A 26,256-nucleotide genomic window follows, 5' to 3' on the forward strand; every position below is an offset into this window, starting at 1 on the left:
CTGTGAGGCGACAACACTACCACAGCACCACCACCGCGGAAGAGGGAATCTACTGTATTAGATAAAATCTAAATGACACCTTAAAATAATTTTTCACACAATCAAGAACATGATTAGCAAAACATAGCTAAAAATTCAGTATCAAGTTCAGTCCCAATTTTATTTACACTGAAACAGACAGGCACAGTAATAGCTCACTTGCCAACATAATCAGCAGAGTGAAACCCAGCCATTCACTTGCAAATCTCCCAAACTGTGCAGAGTAACACCACTTACCTTACTTGAAAACCAAGTGAAAAAAGGGGGGGAAGGGTATGCCTCTAAAGAGAAGGCATTGCCCCCTCCACCCACTAATCTGCACCACAGACTGTCCCCCCCCCCTTTTTATCATTTTAACAAATCCTTCTCCAGTAATGAAATATGCATATTAAATAAATGAAGACCAAAGTCATTCTGGTGAATTCTATCTTGGCTCTGCCATACAGGATATTTTCACACCTATACAAGTCCCAGTGCTCTAACATGACTATACCCATGCTCCTAGCCACCCTATCTAATGATTAACAAATTTATGTGAAGCTTTAAGAGTACTCCACTTGCAAACATTACTCCAGACCTGCCCCAGAATTATCACTGACCATACTATAATTGAAATGGAATGCCTATTTCTAATCTTTGATAAATTCCTTACAATCACTGACAATCACCGACAACTGCAATTTTGAAACAACCCCCTAATCGTTACCCACTAAATAAATTAAAATGAGCTCATCAAACTCAGCCTTCCTAATTACTCTTCCAGAAAAGACAACAGTTGTCTCCATCTCAATATCCTATGCTTTAACCAATGCACCTCTCATTCCTTTAGATCCAATCCTAATTAGTCACCATTAGGGTCAATGACCACTGTCTTCACTGTTTAATGAATATATGAATGTCCAACAATGACCACTCTTCTTTTGACCTGCAAAACAAATAAACAATATTAACCAAATGTACTACAATAACTAAAGTAGAATTGTAAACATTCCACCTCCCCTGCCTCTCAATTACCTCAATCGACCTATCCTCAGCCTCTAGATTAGAAACCCTCCCTATTGATGCGGTTAGTATCTATCATCTTTTATCCCCCACACTCCTAACTCCTTCTTCCAAACCATATTGAACTGCCTCAATGATAAAACACTACCAGCCTTAAAATAATAAAAAAAAAAATAACTAATCATTGTCAGCCTGAGCCAAAGGATGCCATCATGACCCCCACCTCAGTCTGCTGCCCTTCCCCAGTCAATCCATCTTAGATGACTTCACCCATATAAGCATTGCATCTTCTGTATTATCAACATCCTTCCATCTCAAACTGCTTAACAGCTCTCCAATTATAAATGCATCCATGTACAAAAATATAGAAAAATTTCCCCACAAAGCATAATAAGATTCAACAGAGTTAGCAATCTTCATAAAACCTAACAGGATCTTCAACAAAATTCAATCCAACAACATACATTTGTCTAAAGCTAACCCTCTGAACCTCTTCCACCCTCTTATCATTCTCCCAATCAACCAATCCTTAGTCCAGTCAAACATCTGCAAATTTCACCAGTACCACTAATACAGATAAATGCACCTTCACAGCTTTAAGTGAAACATCAGACTAACAACTATGCATGACATACTTCACAATCAGTTCAGCAGACTAATCCCTATCTGTTGCTTTAATAGCCCTCAGCTAAAGTGTGCTTTCCATATGGAGACAGCCAGAGACAGCTAGAGTAAATGCCATGTTACAACTTGCCAGTCTCTCAAATTTCCTCAGGAATCTACAACTGATGCTTTTCCACACATAGACAACTGTTCAGAACCGGCAAAAGTGAAACCGTGAAAAACTATCAGCTATCACATTACAACATCCCAGTATACATCTTGCTGAAAAAGCAAATTGTTCCTCAAATACTGTAGCACTAACCACTTTAACAATAAATACATCAGGTCCACTTTTGATGCTTTTTTATGTAACATTAGCTCAACTGCTGCATTTCTAGAAAAGAACAATATACTTCTGTTAGTCAATTCCTTCTTCCACACAACCAGTACCACCCAAATAGGCATCAACTTCAAAAACATAATACGTTCTCATACCCCAGTCAACAAGCCATTTGCCTCCAAAATATATCTCCATGCCAAGTCAACCTGATTCTTCTTTGTACAACTGTAAATCATATGCAGGCACCCAGTCATCTTATCACATCAACATGCCACTTGAAACCATCTAGACAACTTAAACAAATCCTTGTGTCCTGCAACAACTTTGTCAACCTAACTCAGTGATGCTTATTTGTCTTCTTATCTCCCTTCAACCAGTTAGCTACAGGCCTGCAAAAGGGATATCCTGAGCCCACCACCCAACAAGCAAAATTCAACAACCCAAATAGCTCCATTTCATCCCTCACTCTCACCTTAACAGCCCTCATCAACCTGTCAATATAATCCTCCAGTTTAATAGCATATCCTTTGGCAATTGAAAATAACCATTACTAGCATCCTAAGAAATTAATCTCTTTCAAAGGACCCTCTTTCTTGTCTGATGTTAAAGGTACACCAATTTCCTGATAAAGCTGCTCAGACTCCTCCATCTCTTCTGCCGTTCTGTCTCTAACTTCTCCTAGCAACACAAAATTGTTCAAATAATGTACTCCCTTCTGACCAACCACCCACTGATCCCAAATATAATGTAATGTTGCTGAACTTCTCAAAGGTAAACAAGGCCACTGCACAGCCCACTGGCATAGTCTTGTCTAAATAAAGCTTACCATCCAAGTACATTCAAAGTTTTGCCTAATCATCCAAAGCTACCTCAATATGCAATTTTGCTGGGTCTGCAAATGACTGGATCAACGTAACCATATTATCTAATAAAGAATATTGAATTTTCACCAGTTCCTTATCAGTGTGTGATCATTCACAGAGTTCCCTTATGGCAATGATAAGTGATGAATGATCCAATACTCATCATGCTTTTTTTAGGGACACAACCTAATGGGAATACTCTAAACTTATCAAACAGAGGTGTAACCAGAAGACCCAGTATCCTGCCTACCTTTACCTTCTTGTTCAACAATCTCAACATAATGTCTTCCTTACCTTTAACTGACTTCAAATTACTGCAAAGCTTTGCTAAAATCCTTCATTCTTTAGTTGAATTAAAAATTGCCTGTTAAATCCATGAACAAGGTCATTCATCACCCCTCTATTAGGATAAGTACATGAGTAGCTTAGCAGGTATTTAAGATTTAATAGAGGAATGTTTGGCTGTTTTCCCAGCCCTTCTCTGCAAAGGTTGCCCTGCCCTAAAACCTAACCCTCTACCCCTCCCTCACAATATTCCTTCACTGCTTCCAACTCTCTTTGTAAGCTCCAATCCCACACCTTGGCCCCTACCAATCTATCTGTCTCTCATCCTTATACCAACATCTTGCACTACTGTACTGCCCTTCACAAACTGAAGAAATGTGAGTGAAATGGTGCATGAGTCAAGAACACTTACCCAGTGTTAACCGCCTAACATACCCTTCCCCCTGTTGCACCTTCCATTATACCTCCATGATTTCTTGTACTCAGTTAGTCAAACATGGTGGATAAACATATATCAGCATGCATAACCTCCCACCTTAATGATGTATCCACTGCTTTCAACTTCAAAAGTACCATAACCAGATATTACCACCTCTTAACCTCTGAACTTCCCTAATTGAAATAAAATATGCCAACAGCAGCAAGGCCTACTGTGACTCATTCTCTGCTACCACTACCATGTAGTAAAGAAAGCCTAACAGCCAGCTGTCCCAAGACCTTACCTTAAACCTAGACCATCTCCTCTGACAAGAGCTGCCAATGCCAGTGCTAAATGCTTCAACTCCAAATTATCCTCCAGTTCTGTCCATTGCACCTCATCTGGATCCAACAAATGAAAAATATAAATACATTTACTTTGTCAATTTCTTTCTTTAACAACTCCATCTTTCTCGACTACAATGACTTCTGATCTCTTATCCTCTACCGCCCCAACACATCTTTGTCAGGTGATGTAGGAATAATAAATCTGCCAAGAAAACTACATTTATATTCTACTTATTTAAAAAAATAGTGAAACCTCTTCTTTTTTGTTTCTAAATCATATGCATATATTTTTGCCATTTCTGCATTTGCATGTTTTTCCTCCAAGTATTTGTCAAAGCCTTTTCCATATTCTAGTCTATGCTTTCATGTGTAAGATATACTTTTTATGTGTAAGCTTTCTTTTGAATTTCTCTAATTCTGATATCCATCCACTTATATTTGTGAAAATGTTTGAATCAAGATGTATCACCATTCCAGCCATTATAAAAACTACTTTAAGTTCAAGAATTCTGACTATACTCTTTATACAATTCTACTTCAGTTTATAAATTCTGCCTTCAGTAATCTCATTATCTCTAGCCTCACCTACATTCACTTCTACTCAGTTGTGATCTGAAAACATATACAGTAGAGAGTCAGTTATCCGAATGTCAATTATCTGAAAAGTCAGTTATCTGAATGCAGCTTTCCAAAGTTTTCGGGTAGGAAAAATCATAAAGTCTGAATATGTAACCATTATATCTATTCACTTGTGCATGTTTTTTGAGCTTGCACTAAAATAATATACTGTACCGTTTTGTACCTACAGTAAATTTGTTTTATTTTTATTGTTTAATGTTCCTAAAAAAACATTTTTAGAAGTTGTTTTAATCTGCTTCAGTTATATGTTTGATTATCTGAACAGCTGGATTACCCAAACTACACTAGGTCTCAATTACTCCAGATAATCGACTCTCTGCTGTATGGCATTCATATTTAATATTTATAAAACAAACAAAAATATTATCTTGTATGTAATTTATTTTCAAAGTAAATGTCACCAAGAAGCCCTAAAGCCGAAAAATTGTGCTAAACCAATAACTTCTTTCCTTCTAAATATATATATATCTTTCATTTTTCATCTTTTTTTTTCTCTTACCCCATACAGATTGCTATTAAAATCCTGTCATTTAACTTCCATTCTCAGTGCAAAAGGTTTACCTTCTTCACAAAAATCTTCCACTTTTTTGCAACTGAAGAGTAATAACTCAGTGACTACCACTATCCACTTAATTTTAAATCTCACTTATATTTCTGTCAGATTGAAACACCAAGTATATTCTTATTACTCAAGAATCTGTATAATCAGCTTTAAAATCATTATTTCCTTTAGATGAACTATTATGCTATTGAAAAATAGTAAATATAACTAAAGCAAGTGTTGTTTTCAGGGAGGGGCAATCCCTGCACCACATTTATATATACTGTGGATGATTACTGCAGCTGCAACTACCAGACTTTGTACAAACAGTGTTATTTACTATACACTAGTACAGAAAAAGCAGGTTCCTCCAAACAAACTTACACTTTAACTGAATTTACAGCATATTAGGAAAAAACGGCAACAAGTAAAAACATGCGAATCTTCAAAATGGACTGACCCCTTCACAAACCAGGCACAGTCCAGAAGTAATCCAAAGGAAAACCAAGTATTCCAGCTATAAAATGTTCCACTGTTGTAAAACAAAAAGCACAATCCAGTTGTAAAAACCTACTACATTTTATTTCTGTTAAGCGCTTTTCGTTTCGCTTATAGCGAGACTTCTTCAGACCACATACAGTTACATCACACTGTGGTATAAAACCTGTTCCACTCTCAACTTCCCTTCATTTAATGACACAAGTAAACGGTGCTGCTTGATTAGTAATTGGTAAATGGTACATCAATTAAGTTAGTGCTTCACTGTTACTTAGATTTCAATAATGAAGCTCCTAAATAATGTGCTGTATGTGTTGCTTACATTAAAAATATGTAGGCTCTTGCTAAAATACATGTACTTACAGCATACAATAATTAAAGCAATTTTATAAGTTTGTGTCAAGTGTTATGAATTTATATTTATGTTTAAAATAAATACTTGTTTAAAATACATAGTTGAAAAACATAGTTAAAAAGTTATGAATTTATGTTTAGAATAAATACTTGTTTAAAATGCATAATTAAGAATACATACTTAAAATGTTTCACTTCTACTAAGTCTATTACTTATAGCATACCTTAATACATAAATAAATCAATACATTAATACATAAATCACCTCTACCAAAACTGTTATTATTTGCTTGTAGCATGCAGTATTTAAATAAATTCAAATATCTAACAAATCTTATCTCACAAAAGCTGTCTGAAGTACATTTCCTGATAATGTGCATTCAGACATAATGAATAATAAATGAATAAGCAGGGCTAAGGAAAGGAAAGGCAAGGGAAAAGGCGGGGGAGGGGGGGACTTCCAATGAGTGACCTCCCAAACCTCCAACTCTTTGTTTTAATTTGTTATTTGGGATATTGTGCAGTCCACCTATTGATAATGGGCATCAGCTGGGTATAACAACCCTGTGTTTCTTATGCTTAGTCAAACACTCTACTTATGCTATGATGATGAGGTCATAACAAGGCCGAAATATACATATCCATGGCTAGTGGGGTTTGGCTTTATTGGCCTGAAATTGTACATTAAAACGACTTCAAATGTAAAAGTCATGGGCAATCAGAATCGCCATATAGCTGAAACACCTGATGTTCATAAGGGTCATTTGCGTATATCCCATGTGCCTCTGTTACAGGAGGTTTGGGAGGACCTTCTGGGATAGATGGGAACCCCCCTTGTTGTGTGTTCCTTTTCGTAGAAGTGTTATAATTCAAATTGGCCCCGTTCTGTATAGTCCCAGAAGGACCCCTTTGTACAGTACCACTTTCATTGTTACTAGTCCTATTGTTCTGCTGATTATGCATTAAAAATTCAGCCTCCGTTGAAAGGACCTTTGTCGATGGACCAGATTGTGAAGTGGGGGGTTTTGGGTAGACTTTGCCTGATTCATATGCTTCCCTGTCTCTTTTCAATTTTTTTTACCTTTGTTTCCTTCAATTTTCCTACGTACTGGTCTATGCTTGAAAAACATCTTTCATATTCAAATTTATAACATGAAAAGTCCAAGTCCTTCTTGATAATTTTATCCAAAATATTTGTTTCCTTCATCAATTCCTCCACTGCCTGTTGATAGTGTTTGCTCATCAATTCAAGAAGTTCCATTGTATGCTTATTAAAAAGCATTATTAAGTCTTTGTGGAAGTTAGAACCTTCCACCAGCCCAGTCGGGTATTGCCACGATCTGAGCCCCTTAGGGACTATACCCTCACGTATACACTCCTTAAAATATGCAACTTCAAGTTGCAATGTTTTGTATTTTAGTAACTTGGAATCCAACAGTTTAAGGTTAACTGTTATGTTCGTTAACCCATCAGCCGGTTGTTCCGTATCCAGTTGTCTACTACTTGTGGGATCTTGAAACGTCGGAACATCTTTGAACCAGGCATTCAAGCCCTTGGATGGAGCTCCAATAAGCCCCAAGGGTTCATTACTTGAATCAACAGGATTCCCATTGTCCTGTTGTAAATTAATTTCACCATTTACTGCATTTACAACACCCATGAGCTGTGTGTGAGTGCTCAGATTCAGCAAAGTTTCAGAATTGCTACCGGTACAACAAGGATGAACAGTTGATACCAAAACAGCTTGTGTACTCACCGGAAGTAGAGAGGTTGTTATATTGGTAGACAAAGAGTCCACCCTTACAGCAAGTACCTCTAATTCCTGTGATAAATGCCCAGCCAAGGCTGTCAGTGTTCCTATTTTGTCCGTTTCATCCATTTCGAGAGCTGACTGGATGGTATTTGGGGAACTCTCCATGCCTCACACAAAAACAAACTAAGAAAAAACGGCAACAAGTAAATACATGCAAATCTCCAAAATGGACAGACCCCTTCACAAACCAGCTTTGTCAGATAAGATTTGTTAGATATTTAAATTTATTTAAATACTGCATGCTTCAAGCAAATAGTTGTAACAGTTTTGGTAGAGGTGATTTATGTATTAATGTCTTGATTTATTTATGTATTAAGGTATGTTACAAATAATAAACTTAGTAGAAGTGAAACATTTTAAGTATGTATTCTTAACTATACATTTTAAACAAGTATTTATTGTAAACATAAATTCATAACTTTTTAACTATGTTTTTCAACTATGTATTTTAAACAAGTATTTATTTTAAACATAAATATAAATTCATAACACTTGACATTATTTAGTAGCTTCATTTATTAAAATCTAAGTAACAGTGAAGCACTAACTTAATTGATGTATCATTTACCAATTACTAATCAAGCAGCACAATTTACTTGTGTAATTAACTGAAGGGAAGTTGAGAGTGGAACAGGTTTTATACCACAGTGTGATGTAACTGAGGTTTTATACCACAGTGTGATGTAACTGTATGTGGTCTGAAGAAGTCTCGCTATAAGCGAGATGAAAAGCTCTTAACAGAAATAAAGTGTATTACATTTTTACAACTGGAGTGTGCTTTTTATTTTACAACAGTGGAACATTTTACAGCTGGAATACTTGGTTTTCCTTTGGATTACTGCTGGACTGTGCCTGGTTTATGAAAGGAATACTTGGTTTTCCTTTGGATTATTTCTGGACTGTGCCTGGTTTGTGAAGTGGTCTGTCCGTTTTGGAGATTCACATGAATTTACAGCATATGCCTTTGTTTCAGTCTTATATAGCCTGGAAATTATGCCTTTTGTTACTCTTGCTCTCCAGATTCCTCTGCCAGGAGCAGTTTCTAGCTTCTTCCACACCATATCAGATTCTAGTCACAGTCCCTTTCCTCAAGGGGCAAATACTCTTTGCCTGGGCTTCAATCCTCATTTTATATTATATTATATTATATTATATTATATTATATTATATTATATTCTACAGATCATCAAAAAAATTTGCTTTTAATAATGTAGCCAGGCAACTATCTGGCATTAAAGCAATAGCTCCAATGTATAAAACAATTACTGTAATTATGAACACAATTTACACCACTGTTTATACATATAGATATTTTTTGCACCACAATTTTGAGATATTTGAGTCAGTTGTACTCTTTTATTTAACCCACCCCCCAGCTTGTAAAGACTGGTTTCATTCCTAATGAACTATTTCCTTAAAACCATGTCATGCACATTGTTGTAGGCCAGTCCTGGTCTGTTACGGATGTTGAATTTAAATAGCAATAATGATATTGACCACCTACCAAGCTATGTGTTTCCATTCTCTTGTTGGCATAACCTTACTAGGGAGGACTGTCCATTCATAGAGTGGAATTCTTTCCCTAACTAATAATATCTTAGGGAACCAAGTGTCGATTTGATGTTGAGGCAATCCAATTCAGTCACAGAATATCCAGCCTCTGCTTTTCTTAGCTTGTGGTAGAATAAATAGATGGAATGCTCCTCTCCATCTGCTGTTTTCAGGGAGCATTGCTCCTAACTCCACATCCTCTCTAGATTGTAAGAGCTTTACTAAAGTCAGAAGATACTGACACAGGCACCAGTCATAGCATTCCTTTTAGCTTCCCAGAAGCAGTGGCTGCTTCTACTGTCCATGTATTTTGACCGGCATTTTCTCCTGTTTAGAGCTGTGAAGGAGCAAACTATCATGGCAAAATGGGGCATGAACTTCCAGTAATTCACCACTAGACCTAAAAATGCTCTTTTTGTGGTTTAAACATTTATCCTGTAACATACCTAAGGTGTTTAATCTCTGTCATATGTACCTTGGCACTGAGCATATTCACAGTTAATCCTGGTTGCCTTTGGAGTTAGTTAGTTGTGCACCCAAATCTTCAGTGTGTGTGTGTGTGTGTGTGTGTGTGTGTGTGTGTGTGTGTGTGTGTGTGTGTGTGTGTGTGTGTGTGTATATAGGGGTCACCACAGCGGAACTCCAGTCTGCTAATGATTGGCAGTTGTTTTTTATGGTGTCGAGTTGCCAGCCCGATGCCCAACCTTCAACGAAGACATGCCCGTTCAACGCATGTCTTTTGAACGCCCACTCGACCGCTGGGAGGACATGCAGACTCCACACAGAAGGCACTGCCAACCCAAGCCGAGAATCGAACGGGAAAATTTGCTCTCAGGATTTTGGTCTTCAGGATTTTGGGCTTTCAGGATTCTGTAGCGCTCCTAGATATATATATATATATATATATATATATATATATATATATATATATATATATATATATATATATTCATATATACTGGAGAGCTACAGAATCCTGAAAGCCCAAAATCCTGAGAGCAAATTCTCGAAAGTTCATAATACTGTAAACTCAAAATAGTGAAAACACACATGATACCAACACTTACTATATTTCAGCACAAGTACATACAGAAACATATTACCCTTCAACTATATGCAGGGGAACAAGCCCCCCACACTACCTGCTACTTAAATATATCAACTCCGAGATTGTACTTAACTACACTAAGTGCAATCTCGGAGTTGATATATTTAAGTAGCAGGGTGTGTGTGTGGGGGGGTTCTTATACTTGGAGAAGAGTAATATGGTTTGTGTTTTATTTGTTTCTGTGTGTACTTGAGCTGAAATATAGTAAGTGTTGCTATCCTGTGTATTTTCAGTATTTTGAGTTTTCAGTATTTTGAACTTTCGAGATTTTGGTCTCAGGATTTTGGGCTTTCAGAATTCTGTAGCGCTCCAATACATATATATATATATATATATATATATATATATATATATAGCCCAAAAGGAACAATGCTATATTATAATATTGCCTGTGACATTCAGAAGGCTGTATTTTCTTAAGCAGCAGCATACGTTTTATTGTCAGCAGTCTTTCTTTGGGTCTTATCATTCTATTGGTTCATCAGTATGTTTGGTTACCAGCTACAATACCAATATTTCTAACTTTCCCCACATCAGAACCCATGTTAGCACTTTTTTCTGGGTCCATTGCAGTAGGGAGTTTCACAGTTCAAATTTCTCAGTGATTGTAGTTCATCAACACTGTATGCTTTGACATTTTTAATTTGGTATGGCTAGAGTCAGCATTTGTATGTTTGAGTTTGCCATAGTAAACCACAGTGTGTTGTATATAACAGCACAAGACAGATCTTATGGTTTAATTGAATGTACAGAACATACGTTTACTTTAGTCTTATACTGTTATGAAACAGTTTTTGTAGGTAGCTCTCTGTGGGCCTTACTTTCTCTGAATTCCTCTGGCAGGAAATGTTTTCAGCTCTTTTTTTCCAATATAGTTGGCTTTGTCTCTCTCTCTCTCTCTCTCTCTCTCTCTCTCTCTCTCTCTCTCAATGCTTATCTGGACTACAAGTCCCTTTCCACAAAGTAAAGTCTCTCTACTTGGGTTTCCTCCACACTCCTCCTTTTATATCCCATACAAATAATTAAAGAAATCTGTTCATACTAATACAGCCAGGTAAGTATAATGTCTTAAAGGAACAGCTCCAACTTCTCGAAAAGCTTAGTGCAATTAAATTAATATCTGTATTTTACAAAGTATTCTTTATATCACTGTTATAAACACAGTTTACACCACTGATTGCACTTTCAGTCGTTGCTTAGATCACTTTTAACATTTATCTTATTAGTTGTGCTCTTTTACTTGATAATAACCACTATGCTATGCTACAATACTAATTCTGAGATTGCACAACCACCCAGAAAACTTAAAAACTTCCTTAACCTCACTGATGATTTTGCACTAATTTTCCTTACCCACACTCACCCTCAGGCACACTGTTAGGCAAAGACACATACACATTCAGACAAACCTGTCGCACATACATTGTATACACCACTCAAAACACAGGCACAAACATACATGTAAGCACTTACTACCAGCATAAACCACTTACACTTTTATAGCTTATATATATTGATGAAACCTTAAATGACATGATTGCTGTCTTGACTAAATGGCATCTCAAGTAAATCAAACACAACCAAAATCAATGCATTATTCATAGGTGCATTTTATCAGTGTTTTAGAAAAATCATAATCCCCATACATTTTTCTGTATTTAAGCAACAATACATATTATGCTAGGAGGGCTACAGAATCCTGAAAGCCCAAATTCCTGAGACCAAAATCTTGAATGCTCAAAATACTGAAAACAGGCAAGATACCAACACTTACTATATTCCGGCATAAGTACATACAGAAACAAAACACAAACCATATTACTAATTCTCTAAGTATAAGCAGGGGGGCAAGCCCCCCTGTACCACCCCATGAGGAGGGTGCACCCCCCACACCCCCTACTACTTAAATATATCAACTTCGACAGTGCACTTAGTGTAGTGAAGTGCAATCTTGGAGTTGATATATTTAAGTAGCAGGGGGTGTGGAGGTGCAGGGGGGCTTGCCCCCCTGCATATAGTTGAAGGGTAATATGTTTCTGTATGTACTTGTACTGGAATATAGTAAGTGTTGGTATCGTGTGTTTTCAGTATTTTGGGTTTTCAGTATTTTGAACTTTCGAGATTTTGGTCTTCAGGATTTTGAGCTTTCAGGATTCTGTAGCACTCCCATTATAATAGATAAAACACTTTTGTTCACTGTTTCTCTTTCTGTTATGATATATGCTTGAGAAAAAGATATCTGCATCTTCTTGCTAAACGCATGCTATTATACATATTACCCATGTATAATTTTAAAACCGTTTTCATACATACTTATTCTTTTCATGTTTTATACTGTCTGTTTCTGCTTTTACATTCGATAATATTTTACTATTTATTTAGTCCTTGTCTATTTCACAGCTTTTGACTGTGTTTTATTCACACTCATCCTATAACATTTCAGTCTATTAATAGTCTCAACAAAAATACCATTGTTTCTTTATCAACAAGTATTGACTTCCCTCTTCCTACAATAAACTTCTCATTGTCACTTTCTGTAACATCGTCTGGTGTCATTTTCGGTGTTATTTCCATTTCTTTTTTCTTTTTTCCTAATTTTTGTTCATTTAAACCAAAAATGTTCCAACTACCTACATCCTGTAAACCTTTTGTCACAGTGATCTTTGGCACATCCCAGATTATCACAGTTAGTATACATTCTGTATGCACATTATGCTAAAAATACCTATCTTTCCATAAAGATAACAATTCTTCAGCTGCCTGGCATTCTTTAGTACACATTTATTGTTTTAACACAAATCTGATTGTTTAAATGTTGAGAAGTGCTCCATTTGAGAATAATTCAATGCCCTCTTTTCACTTCCTGATGGAAAACCAAGCTTGGCCTTAACATGAATAAATTCTGATTTCATTGCATGTATTTTCTCCCATTCTTGAAAAACATCTGATTCTGTCAGAAATACATTCCTAACTTAAATCTGAACTCTTGTCTTCTCTTCTCTTTCTGTTTAAAAGTTGACCATATAAGAGAGCACACACCATTGGGCCTTATTTTTGTACGTTTCCAAAGCTTTGCAAATCACTGTGAGAGTGCTCTGTCTCCACACATACATCATAAATTCCAATGGGAAATGGACGAAGGTACACATTTGGAAACCAGTAACTTCTAATGGTTTAACTATATTTTCCCATACATTTTTCTGTATTTAAGCAACAATACATATTATGCTAGGAGGGCACATCTTTCCATTGGGAACATTCCTATTGCAACAAATGAAATTATGACAAATACATTCCTCATTGCAATGTTACTTCTGCCCTGCAATCTGGCTTTCTACTAAAGATTTTGGGCTGCATCTACAATTGTGCCACTGATATTTCTGTGTGACTCTGTGATATACGTTAATAAACAGTACATCTGTCTACAATGCTTTCATCTTCTGTGGTCAAAGTAGGTGAAAATTGAGCTGCTAAATGTTATTTGGTAATATAATCAAACTTGCCATAGTATACTTTATGCAATCCAGTATCTCTTATTTCATCTGAGTCATGGAGAGATGATGGTGTCTGAATGGAGAGATGAAAAGTCAGCAAGCAAAGGAGAGTAGCAGTGCTGAAACTGAATTCATCCTCAAGTCTTGGTGAGTACCTTCTCAAGGTGGACCCTGTTTTCACAAAATCTCACCAAGGAGACACTGATATACAGACTGTATTTATATAGCATACATCATTGACAGAAGTAGGTCAAAAACTAAAAAAAGGTAGCTGGGTGCACAAGACCCAGGATAAAAAGTGCCCAGTCTTGGTAGGCACACTGGTGCCAGGACCGGAAAAGATGACAGTGTAGAATCCTCAAAATACGGAAACATTCCTACAATAGGGTTAGGCCAGGCCCAGTGGGAGGATGCCCCCCTGTTTGTACAAAGAAGTAACAGTCCACAAAAATCACAAAAACTGATAGGCCAAAGAAGAGCCATAAAGATTATAAAAATGGGCTACTGAGGATAAGAAAGAAATTATGTATTGTTACTATTATACAAAAAGCCCATAATTTCCAGACACAAGCTATACAAAATGATTTACAGAGAAATTAGAGGAAAGAAAAATACTTCCGCAAGAAAAACTGTCAGAAGCTTCAAATGAAAATTTGTGTTCACTAATACCACAGATTTGTGAGAAACAGTATATAGATCAAGAAACCTTGATCTGTTTGGAAAAAGAAGCATCTGAGGAAATGCAAAAATGTAAACAACAAAACCAAGAAATATTTGAAAAGTATAAAATAGAAATATGGACTTGAAAAAGAAAGAGAGGTTTGATATGGTGGAATATTTATGCAAAGAAGAAAGCTAAGTTAATCAATATTAAGAAGGCAGCCCCAAAGATATTTGAAGAGAAATACAGACAAAGGCATCCAGATATGGAAAAGTTCACAATGAAAAAAAAAATAGTATCATAAAGATGGACTGTAGAAAAGACAAGTAAAGTAGAAGTTAAAAAAAATAGAATTTGAAGTTATGGAGTGCCTGCGAAGTGAAGGATTTGATGTAGAAGGTCTAACACAGGTTTGTTACATCACAGCAGGATGGAGTGAGTCCCCAAAGCAGGGAGAAACAGGAAGATCAGGAAATATCTGAAGAAGAAATATGGACATGGGAAAGAAAGAGAGATTTAATATAATGTAATATTTATGCACAGGAGAAAGCTAAGTTAATCAGTGTAAAGAAGGCAGCCCCAAAGATATTTGAAGAAAAATACAGACAAAGGAATCCGGACATGGAAAGCTTTACAATACAAAAAATAAGAAGACAAAGTGGAAAAGTAGAAAAGGAGGTTAGTAATGGAGAGGTTAACAAAATAGAAACTCAGGTTATGGAATACCTGCAAAGTGAAGGATTTAATGTAGAAAATCTAATTCAGAAAGTGTCACAACAGGATAGAGTAATGGATATCCAAATAAGGGGAACTCTGTGGAACAGGAAGCAATTAGTCAGGAGGCATATGAAGATAATTTGGAGCCTTCCACAGGAAACCAGTATAAACGTTCACTTGAAGCTAGATAGCAAGGGAAGGAAAATAAAACTGTGGAAACTCTGATGCAGTCAATGCTGAGGTGTGATAGGCCGGTGAGTTCCCATATAATAGAGCAACAGACGACACAGGATGAAATTGATGAGACTGTGTCACAAGAAAATGCTATAAAATCCCTGCAGAAATTGGAAAACAAGGGATGTGTCCTCAGTTTGGAAGAAAATGAGCCAAGAAAAGAATTACTTGATTTAATAGACATGTACAGATATATCAAGATCAATGAAAGAAATAAACTGCAGGAGGTTAATAAAACCCCAAAGGTCAGATGCCTGATAAAACAAATGAACACAGTAATTAGGACTGTTCATAGAGATCCATACGATATAACAGAAATAAACAGAATGTATTACTGTGCAGCTAAATTAATAACTGATAAAGTTCTACCAGAAGATCACAGGGTGGTGAGGGAAAGGAGGGGGAGAAATGGAATACCATCATGGAAATATCGAATAGAGAAAATTATAAAGCAATTAAGACAAGAAGTGCGACTGTTAGAAGACTATAGAAGAGGGAATAAATCAACAAAAATACTAAGATAGATGTGATAAAAGCAATGCGCAATATTACAACAGACCAGGATCTATCATGTACTATCACAAATAAACTAACAATTTCAGCACAGGTGGAAAAACTTAGAAGATACAAAGATAAATATAAAGGAAAATTGCAAAATAAGCAAATTTATTGATGACCCAAAAAGGTTTTATAGAGAAATGGGAAATAAGGCAAAAGGAATTGAAAGGCCGCCAAAAAAAGAAAAAAATAGATACATTTTGTAGAAGTAACTATGAAGAACCTGTGGAACATAAAGATGCTAAATGGATAGAAGTAAAAGAAAGAATAAGAAGTTTAAAGGTACAGGATATGAAATGGGATGAAGTAACAGCTAGAGAGATTGAAACAAAGTTAAGAAAAGCCTCCAATTGGAAAACCCCAGGCCCAGATGCAGTACTTAATTTGTGGTTAAAAGTATTAATATCTTTGCACAAAGATTTAGCCTTGAGTTAATAACTATTTATATGCATACCCACAACAGACACCAACCTGACTAAAAACAGGAGAAACAATGCTCCTACTTAAGAGTGAACCTGCAAGCTACCCTAAAAATTATAGACCAATAACATGCCTACTGAAGACGTATAAACTATACATGGGAATTGATGCCGACAGAGTTTATAGTCATTTAGAAGAAAACTCACTTATGGTGGTAGAACAAAAAGGCAATAAAAGAAAGTCATATGGAAGAAAGGATCAGTTGTTAAATAAAGTCATAGTGGAGAACTGTAAAAAGAGGAAGAATCTAAGTATGGCATGGATTGACTACAAAAAAATATTTGATAGTATCCCTCATTCATGGATAAAAGAGTGCTTAAAAAATATATGATACACCCCACATTGATCGGCTACGTTACAGTGACCAGGAAACAGTGGCAGACTACATTGCAATTAAGCCATGATAAAGGACAAATTGCTATCCAGGGGATAAAAATTCAAAGGGAGATATTCCAGGGTGACTCTCTTTCACCGTTACTATTCTGCCTTGCCCTTAATCCATTAAACTGTTTACTAAACCGCTTAGGCCATGGCTATAATCTGGCTCCTAGAAAACAACAAAGTATAAAGACTTCTCACCTTCTGTTTGTCAATGATTTAAAACTGTATAGCTCATCAGATGAGGAACTGAAAGCACAACTGCAAGTTGTCAAAACTTTTTCAGATCACATAAGAATGTCATTTGGTCTTGATAAATGTGCAAAAGCAACCTTTAAAACAGGAAAACATTAGTTTGGGACAAGAATGTGATATAAAAAACTTGAGAAAGAAGGAGTGTATACATATTTGGGAATTAATGAAGGATCAGCAATAAAACATGAACAAATGCAGATAAAACTTAGTATGTAATACTTCAGAAGACTTAAATTAATCCTGAAAACAGCACTGACATCTAGGAACAAAATCCAAGCTATAAACCAATTTGCTCTTCCTGTCCTAAAACAGTTTTGGAGTGATTGACTGGCCCCAAAATGTGTTGGATAGATTAGATAGGAAAACAAGAAGGATGCTTCATGCTCGCCAAATTATTTATAAAAATCAGTGCATACCAAGATTATCTATTCCCCATTCAGAAGGAGGAATGGGCCTCCTTGAAATTGATTATATGTATAGATCTGTAATTGTGGGACTCCACACAGATCTGCTTACCTCACAAGACCCAAACTTAGTGAAAGTTTTGAAACATGAGGAGAATAAATCTAAGATGACTTCTCTGCTTAATCTAGCAGAAGCTTATTGGCATCAAGCAAGAATGGAAATCAAACCAGAAGTAGATAAAAATCAGGTAGCAACTGAATGTGCCAGAAAACAAAAGAAAGAATATAAAGTGAAGGATCAGATGAGAAGGCAAGAAATGTGGAAAAAGCATAAATATAGTTGCAAGTATAGAAAACTTCTGGATGAACCTCATGTTGATCAGGAACAAACACAGGAATGGTTAAGGAGAGGCAAATTCGAACCAAGAGCTGAAAGGTTAATATTGGTGGCCCAAGATAGTGGGCTGCATACACATTGGTTTATAAAGTCCATTGAACATGTGGGAGAAACAGACAAATGTAGGTTTTGTAAAATCGAATTAGAAACAGTTGCACACCTCACTGCTGGTTGCGACATACTAATGACAGAAGGACTGTATACTGAAAGGCATAATAATGTAGCAAGACTGTTGCATTGGGGATTGTGCAAACATTATGCTAATGAAGTAATGAAAAACACTGGAAACATGAGCCACAAAGCATCATAGAAAATGAAGAAGTCTACATCACATGCAATCATCCATTACCAACAGTTCAAAGGATAGATACTAGAAAACTGGATATAGTGGTCCAAGAAAAGAAGACAGTAGTAGCACTGATCATTGAAATTGTCACACCCAGTGACTACAGTGTCTTGCGTACAGAGAAACACAAAGTCATAAAATATCAGGATCTGCAGGCAGAAATGAGAGCAATGTGGAAGAAAGATACCCAGACAGTTCCAATAGTAGTAGGAGCAACATACCTTATAAAAAAGAATTTACAGTTGTATTTAGATATGTTACCAATACATGTAATTCCAGACGAACTGCAGAAGGAGTCATTACTGGGCACATTGTGGGTGCTGCGAAGAGCACTACTGGCTGACATCAAAGATTAAAACAATACTAATTTCATGAACTTTAATCAGACTTTGACTTAGGAATGGGGTCCATTCCTGTCATGGTATTAGAAACCCAAAAGACTTGGAGAAATTAAAAAATACACAACACTGTCTCAAATCAGTTCACTATGAATAGGTTGGTAATCTTTAACAAACTTCAGACATATTTTCTCATGACTAACCACCCAAACACAAATCAATAATGACAATTTCAGTTTTTTTTTTGGCAAACTCAGATTTTTCTCTTGCCATTGTTAAGGTAGTGTTTGCAGTCCTCCTTAGTTTCTGAACAACTCACTCCAAGTGGAGAGTAGAAGGAATATTCCTAGTGCCCTTCCCAAATCTTCTCATATGAATAACACCATGGTTTTAACCAAGACATAGCTTAAATGACTAAACCGACACAAGAAAACAAATAAATAAAAATGAGGCCTCATGTGGAGCAAAGTGTATAGTCCTTGTATTATTAACTATATTAGGATATCCCAGCATTCATGAGACCATTTTCCTTGTACATTTCTTGCAAATTAAGTTACGGAAAAAAAAGCAAGCAATGTTTTGGTGCAAATACACCACCCATAGAATTAAATTCTACAACACCACCCATGCACAGTTTGCAATGCTGTTGTTCCCTTACATGGAAGAGTTGTTTGCAGCACACAGGCAGCTAAAATACCACAGTCAGTTAGTCTGAGTTACTGGTCATTCTGATCACCCCAACCTTTAATGTGTAACACAATCAAGGGTTATGTGCAACAGGTAAGCATTCCTATCTGATCTGTTCCCCAACGCCAGCACAACTGCAATAGTTTGCTCTAAGTCAAGAAGATGTCTTGAAGAAATACTTTTACATGAAGTATATTAACAATCTTGATTATGATCTCCTTGTTGCCCTATTTACAGAATGTGACAGATGTTATTTCATTTTGTACAGGGAAACAATATTTGGTATGTGATCACCAAAGGTCTGTGTTCCTGTTCCTAAACTCATTGAAACCAGAATGCAACATAACCACATACCCATGTGCTTCCTATAGTGAGTTCCAGAAAGCGGCCTGTACATCCTGTGATGCACTTTCTTTGAGCCAGTGTCCAACCCTTGGTAAGCTCCATGTTTTATTCTTTTTAGTGACTATATGACTGCCTAGTTTTCAAAGGTGCAGATAATCAGGGCTTAACAATCAACCCTTGACATTGTAAAGATGTTTAGAAAAAGTCATTTCGAAAATACTGATTTTATTTAAGTACACTTGTATTCTTCTTCTTCTTTCAGCTTTTTCACGGTTAGGGGTCACCACAGCAGATCACCTGTCTGCTCATGACTGGCAGTGGAGTTTTACAGTGTTGAGTTGCCAGCCCGGTGCCCAACCTTCCAGGGAAGGCACACACATGCACGCACTCAAGCCTAGGGCCAATTTAGAGTATCCAATCCACCTATAGCATGTCTTAGGGATGTGAGAGGAAACCAGAAAACCCGGAGGAAACCCACGTGATTATGGGGAGGGCATGCAGACTTTGCACAGCAGGTACCCCAGCCAAGGATCGAACCAGAGAATCTATTGCTGTAAGGCAGCAACGCTAACTGCTGCACCACTGTGGCCACCCATTTAAGCACACTTGTATTAAATTCTACAATTTCATAAAATAAAACCAAACTACCAAAGCAATAAACAAGTGAAATAGTAATGATTTTTGTACATATGCTGCAAATCTGAATGCCAGAGTAAAGGGATTGGCAGGTGTATTTGATGGATGTAAAACAAGTCAGTCAGCATGCAGAATTTATGATCCTGGAATTAGATAGATCAATCCTCACTAAGCCCTGCTTGTAAGCAGTGCAAGTTTAAACATGTCAAAAGCCAGAGAACAGTTCAGGGAAGTCTGTGTGGGTCCTTGCAGTTGTACCCAGTAACTAAAACTGATTACAGCCTTGACAAGTAAGTGAAGGCTATGTGGTAAAATTTGAACACAGACATCCTCTTGTTATTTATTATTCCAGTGACTTACAATTGCTCCAACATCAATTAGAATATATTAACAACTGGTGCAAGGACAATATATTAAAAAATATAGTATAGTTTACTTTAGTAAACAAAATGTTTCTACATCATACAAAGAGATGACACACTCCTCCAGTCAGACATTGTAGGTGATCTATACACTCTTGTTGATAATGCCTTACCTTTCAACCATTATGTATTTGTATTAATTCTCAGTTCTTCTATTTGACACAACTAATTTCTAAAGAATCTACTCTAGAACCAAAAAAGTCTTAATTCCCTTTTTCTCATTGTTATCAGACCCAATACTGAAAATAATCCCCATTTTCATAGGTATTTGTTGAAGCATTTTAGCTAATTTAACAGATTTCAGAGACGTCTAACTAAAATGATCAGTGCCGTCTAGGTAATTGCAGAATGGCAACCCCCAATTGTATTTAGTCTCTTAAATACTCCTCCATGGTAAGCTGTGTCCATCATGGTCATTCAGAGAACACGATTCCTCAAATACCTAGTTAAAAGAACCAGCCTTCATCAGCAGATAAGTAAAACATATTACTGTAAAAGATTCACATTTGGCATATTCCACACATTTTAAACGATCTTTTACTACAAGTCAAGCTAAGTAATGCCCTTGAACCCTTCAAGGTAAACCAAAATTATTGGATGGGCGGCCTCAAATTCTTCCATAGTCTATCTTATGTTGTCCTTCTGGAAACTGCAGCAACTGTTGTATATAGTTTATCAGGTACATTTATAATGGCCTGCTAGTTGTGTATCAGCCGTTCCTTATCAGTCATTGATCATAAATATATGATATCTCAAATGTTGAGCTTGGATTGTAAAACATAATATATTTTTCCTTGTTTTGTTGCTGTAAAGTTTTTTTTTAATTTCCACAGGATACTGGGTTGATAAATGGAAAGATACTCTTAAAAGTCACCCTCAGACCAAATTTTACTTTGATACAACAAGCAAGATGCCATTCTGTGGTGAGTATGGATCTTCTCGTTGTGTTTTAATCCCAATCTTTCTTGTCTTCATATCAAAGCTGCAGATACACAGACATACCTTTCAGTTAAGTCTGTTTTTGAATGAAGAGGTCAGAGACAAGGATAGATGGTGAAGTGGGGAAAAGGAAAGGACGCTTAATGTACAGGGAAAAGAAAGTAATGAAAAGTGTTGTAGCAGGGAGAAGTGATGATGCTACGGAGCTCTATTATGAGGAATGGAACAGGGAGAAAGGGGGGTAGTCTTGGTTAGGTGAAGATGATTTCAGAGCATTAGATGAGTATAGTATGTATGCTGGAGAGAGTCATGAAGAGGGGTAGAAATAGACTTTATATAGTTTTGCATGTGGGGACTGATTACTTGAATGTTCATTACAGGAAACAATGAGTATAGTAACATATATATGTAACTACAGAGGCCAGTCACAAGTGGAGTCCCTCAGGGATCACTTCCTGGACCACTCCTTTTTAGCATTTACTTCTGAGAAGTCAAGGCCAATGTCAGTGGTCTCTGGCTGACTATATTTGCAGATGATTGCAAATTAGGAGTTGTCATTGAATCTCACACTGACACAAACATTCTCCAGGAGGGGCTGACACAGACAAACAACTGGTGTTAGAGTCATAGACTTAAACTAAATGCCAAGAAATGCATAACAGTATCCTTTGGGAAGTCATCCATCCCTGGTAACTATCATATTGACAACATTCCTCTTAGAGCTGACCTAGTAGTCAGGAACTTAGAAACACATATAGATAGTAATGTAGCCTTTGACCATCATGTGTCTATAGCAGTGAGGAAATCATTCTATGTCGTGCAATTTATAAACAGAGGTATGGCATCTAAGTCCAAGGAAGTCATTGTTCCACTGTATTTGGCATTTATCAGACCTATCATTAAGTTCACCTAAGCAGGCATGTCCAACAACTAGAACGTCCACAGAGGTTCCTCATTAAAAGAATACAGGGAGTAAGCAAAATGTCCTATGCAGACTGCCTCAAGGCTCTATGCTTGTATTCTGTGTCCTACAGGATTCTGAGGAGACATCTATGCCTGGCATACAGGGCATTGTCAGACCCCACTCTGATGGACCTCCTGCATATCCACATAACAAACAGCACCAGAAGTACCCGTTCTAAAGATTTAAACCTTGCTTGTGATATAAATAGGACCTGCTGCAGAGATAGGCATGTATCCCAAAGACTATTCCATCTATGGAATAGGCTCCCCATCCATGTGAAGCACAGTTCCTCCCTAACCCAATTCAAGTGCAACTTGGACAATTGGATGGGAAACAAGAAATTCTTCCCTGGTTTGGCACCTATGTCTCTAATAGACACAGTAACCTGTAAATGGTTCATCTCCCAGGCCCATGCTTGCACTTATCAAGGGTATCAGAACTTGTCAGAGATTTGGGATGCATGGCTAGGCTTAAAAAGGCCCTCGTGTTCATTAGCCTAGTAAATACCTATGAACCTATGAATTGTCGTAAAAGGAAAAGTAGCATATAATGTTTTGTTCAGAAGGGATTTCTGCACCAAGAGCAAGCAAAGAAGAAAAGGACAGGATTAGAAAGAATAATGAGAAACTGACATTATGGCATGAATGATATGAATTTGGGGTAAATGGGAATAGAAGGCAGACATGGGGAGATAAAAACCTGTGTGTTAAGGACAAACTATTGCAAATCAGTAAGAGGCCAAAAAACTAAAGAGAGACTGAAATTACATTATTCACAGATGCCTTCAAACTCAACTGGAAGAGTTTAGATGAGATGAAATAAGAATGAGAGAAGAAAGCCATCTCAAATGTGACAGTGTTGTATCGGGGAGAATTATGTGAGAATTTTTAAGACATACTGCGAGATAAAAGAATTATTTAAATATGTTGTTTTGTAATGCAAAGAGATTGATAAAAACTTGAGTGAGTTGCAAATGCTGTTACAGGAAAGTATGACAGCCATCACTACAGTGACAGAAAGATGAGCATTTGCGTATTAGGTCAGGGATATGCTATTTCAGGAATTTCAGGATTGCAGGGAAATTAAGCAAGGTAAACGTGTTGCAATTTATATCAGAGAAGTATGGGATAAGTGTTTAAAGGATGATGTGGAATAAAATGTAAATAACACAAGATTAATGAAATCGCAAAACGAGAGAAGGACTGGTGAGCAGTTAAAGATGGAGACTAGATCACATGCGCATGAAACTAAGGAAAAGAATGGAAAAGGATAAGAGACTTCATAAAAGAAAGAGGTTTTCATTGTGAGTAACACTGGCTTTGGTGTTGCAGCCTCTCTGAACAAGAAGAAATTGTTTTGATGGAAGGTTTTGATTTTGTACGGAGAGTGGAAGCCCAATAAGTAAAAGCAGTGTCTTTCAGCTTATCCCAGTTAGGGGTCACCACATCAGATCACTGGTCCACAGATTGAATGGCAGTAGTGTTTTTACAGTGTTGAGTTGCCAGCCCAGCTCCCAACCTTCAAAGAAGACAGATGCATACACACACACACACACACACACACACACACACACACACACACACACACACACACACACACACACACACACAGATACGCATGCACAATAACTGCAGGTCTTTAAAGCTCACTCAACCGCAGGGAGGACATGGAGACTCTGCACAGAACACTAACAGAAATTGATATTAGCTATATACAGAGTCAATGAAAGAGGGAAGCTTAGCTTATGAATTATTTGTTAATAGTCATTATGAATAAGTGCGATTTTAAGACAATGCTGAAACTGTCTTGATATTCAACTGGAGCTGTAATCTGGGATTATAATAATGTGGCGTTAGGAAAATTAAGGAAAAGGGTAAATGCAAATTAATGGGATAGAATGTAAAACTAAGATGAACAGAGGTGTGAATATTTAAAGGAGACCAATCAGTAAAGTGTACATGACTGTTTAAAAAAACAGATGAAGACAATAAAAAGGGAAACTGTTATTGACGAGTAAGCAGAATTGATGAAAGAGGGTATTCAAGGAGGTTAAATGGGGGCAGGGATGGGGAGATGCATGAGAGAAAGAGATCAGTGTGATAAAAGGAAGTATTTACCCAAACAGGTTAGGAAGACAAAATGCATATCTGAAAAGGTTAGAACTACAGCCAGAGAGGTATTTTTTCAGAAGGATTGGAAAATTTATAAACAAGCCAGTCAGTTGTCTTTGTAGTTACGTGTTTATGGGAAAGAAACATACCAGGAACTTAGAAGTGTGAACAAATATATGAAACAAGGCTAATGATGGTAGACAAAAAAGGGTGGAAATATTGAGTGACCTAGGAGGGCTGGCACTTATAAGTCACATGGTTTCTCTTTGGCAGTATGGTAAAGACCAGGTAGTGAGCTGGTAGAACTATTGGTGCTTGTTATATATTAGGCAATTAGATGATGGCTGCTAGGTCATATAGAAGGCTTTGTCTGATATGCTACAAAACGTTTACTTGTAAATCACATTTCAGTTTATCTAGCTGTATACCCAAGTATTGGAAGAATTCTACCTCTCCAATTGCTTCTATTCTAGATGTGACTTTTTAAGATTTTTTTCTTCTAAAACTCATTTTGTCAAATTTACTCATTTGCATACCCAACATGATTTTCTGTTTGTTCATTTCCTATACTTGTTCTTGATTCAACTGGATGTAAATTGTTAAATTCTTCTCTTGATGCTGTTATGGGAAACAAGTCAGAAGTGTACTTAGAGTGAAAAACTGACTTGTGGTACTACAGTCACTGTTTATAATTTTTCCAAATCTTTTGGGTTTCTAATACCATGACAGGAATGGACCCCATTCCTAAATCAAAGTATGATTAAACTTCATAAAATTAGTAATGTTTCCATCTTTGATGTCAGCCAGAAGTGCTGTTTTCAGCACCTGCAATTTTCCCAGTAATGACTACTTCTGTAATTTGTATGGGATCACATGTATTGGTAACATATCTAAATACAACTGTAGATTCTTTTTTATAAGAGCCATTGCTCCTACTACTACTGGAACTATCTGGGTATCTTTCTTCCACATTGTTCTCATTTCTTCCTGCAAATCCTGATATGACTCTGTCTCTCTCTGTAAGCAAGACGCTGTAGTCACTGGGTGTAGCGATTTCAATGATCAATGCTACTTTTGTCTTCTTTGCATGGACCACTATATCTAGTTTACTTGCATCAATCTTTTGAAGTGTTGATAATGAGTGATCCCATGTGATATAGACTTCATCATTTTCTGTGATGCTTTGCATCTCATGTTTCCAGTGTTTTTCAGCCACGTCAGTATTATAATGTTTGCACAATCCCCAGTGCAACAGTTTTGCCACATTATTATGCCTTTCGGTATACAGTCCTTCTGTTTCCAGTTCTGTTTTACAAAACCTACATTTTTCTGTTTCTCCCACATGTTCAATGGACTTTGTAAACCAACGTGTATGTAACCCACTATCTTGGACCGCCAATATTAACCTTTCATCTTTTGGTTTGAATTTGCCTTTCCTTAACCATTCCTGCATTTGATCCTGATCAACATGAGGTTCTTCCACAAGTTT

The 26,256-nt window shown here is 36.8% G+C and overlaps 1 protein-coding gene across 2 annotated transcripts in view; it reads left to right on the forward strand.

Moving 5' to 3' along the window:
• LIPH (lipase H) overlaps positions 1-26,256 on the forward strand; it is a 328,988-nt gene that overhangs the window by 236,725 nt on the left and 66,007 nt on the right. For both annotated transcript variants that reach the window (XM_044058848.1, XM_044058849.1), the window contains 2 exons: positions 19,619-19,786; positions 21,587-21,676. In XM_044058848.1, coding sequence (XP_043914783.1) covers positions 19,619-19,786; positions 21,587-21,676 — 258 coding nt within the window. The remainder of the gene's footprint in view (positions 1-19,618; positions 19,787-21,586; positions 21,677-26,256) is intronic.

The sequence above is a fragment of the Protopterus annectens genome, chromosome 16.part0, assembly GCF_019279795.1.
Source record: "Protopterus annectens isolate FY-2018-M chromosome 16.part0, PAN1.0, whole genome shotgun sequence".
In the NCBI taxonomy this organism is placed as follows: domain Eukaryota; kingdom Metazoa; phylum Chordata; order Ceratodontiformes; family Protopteridae; genus Protopterus; species Protopterus annectens.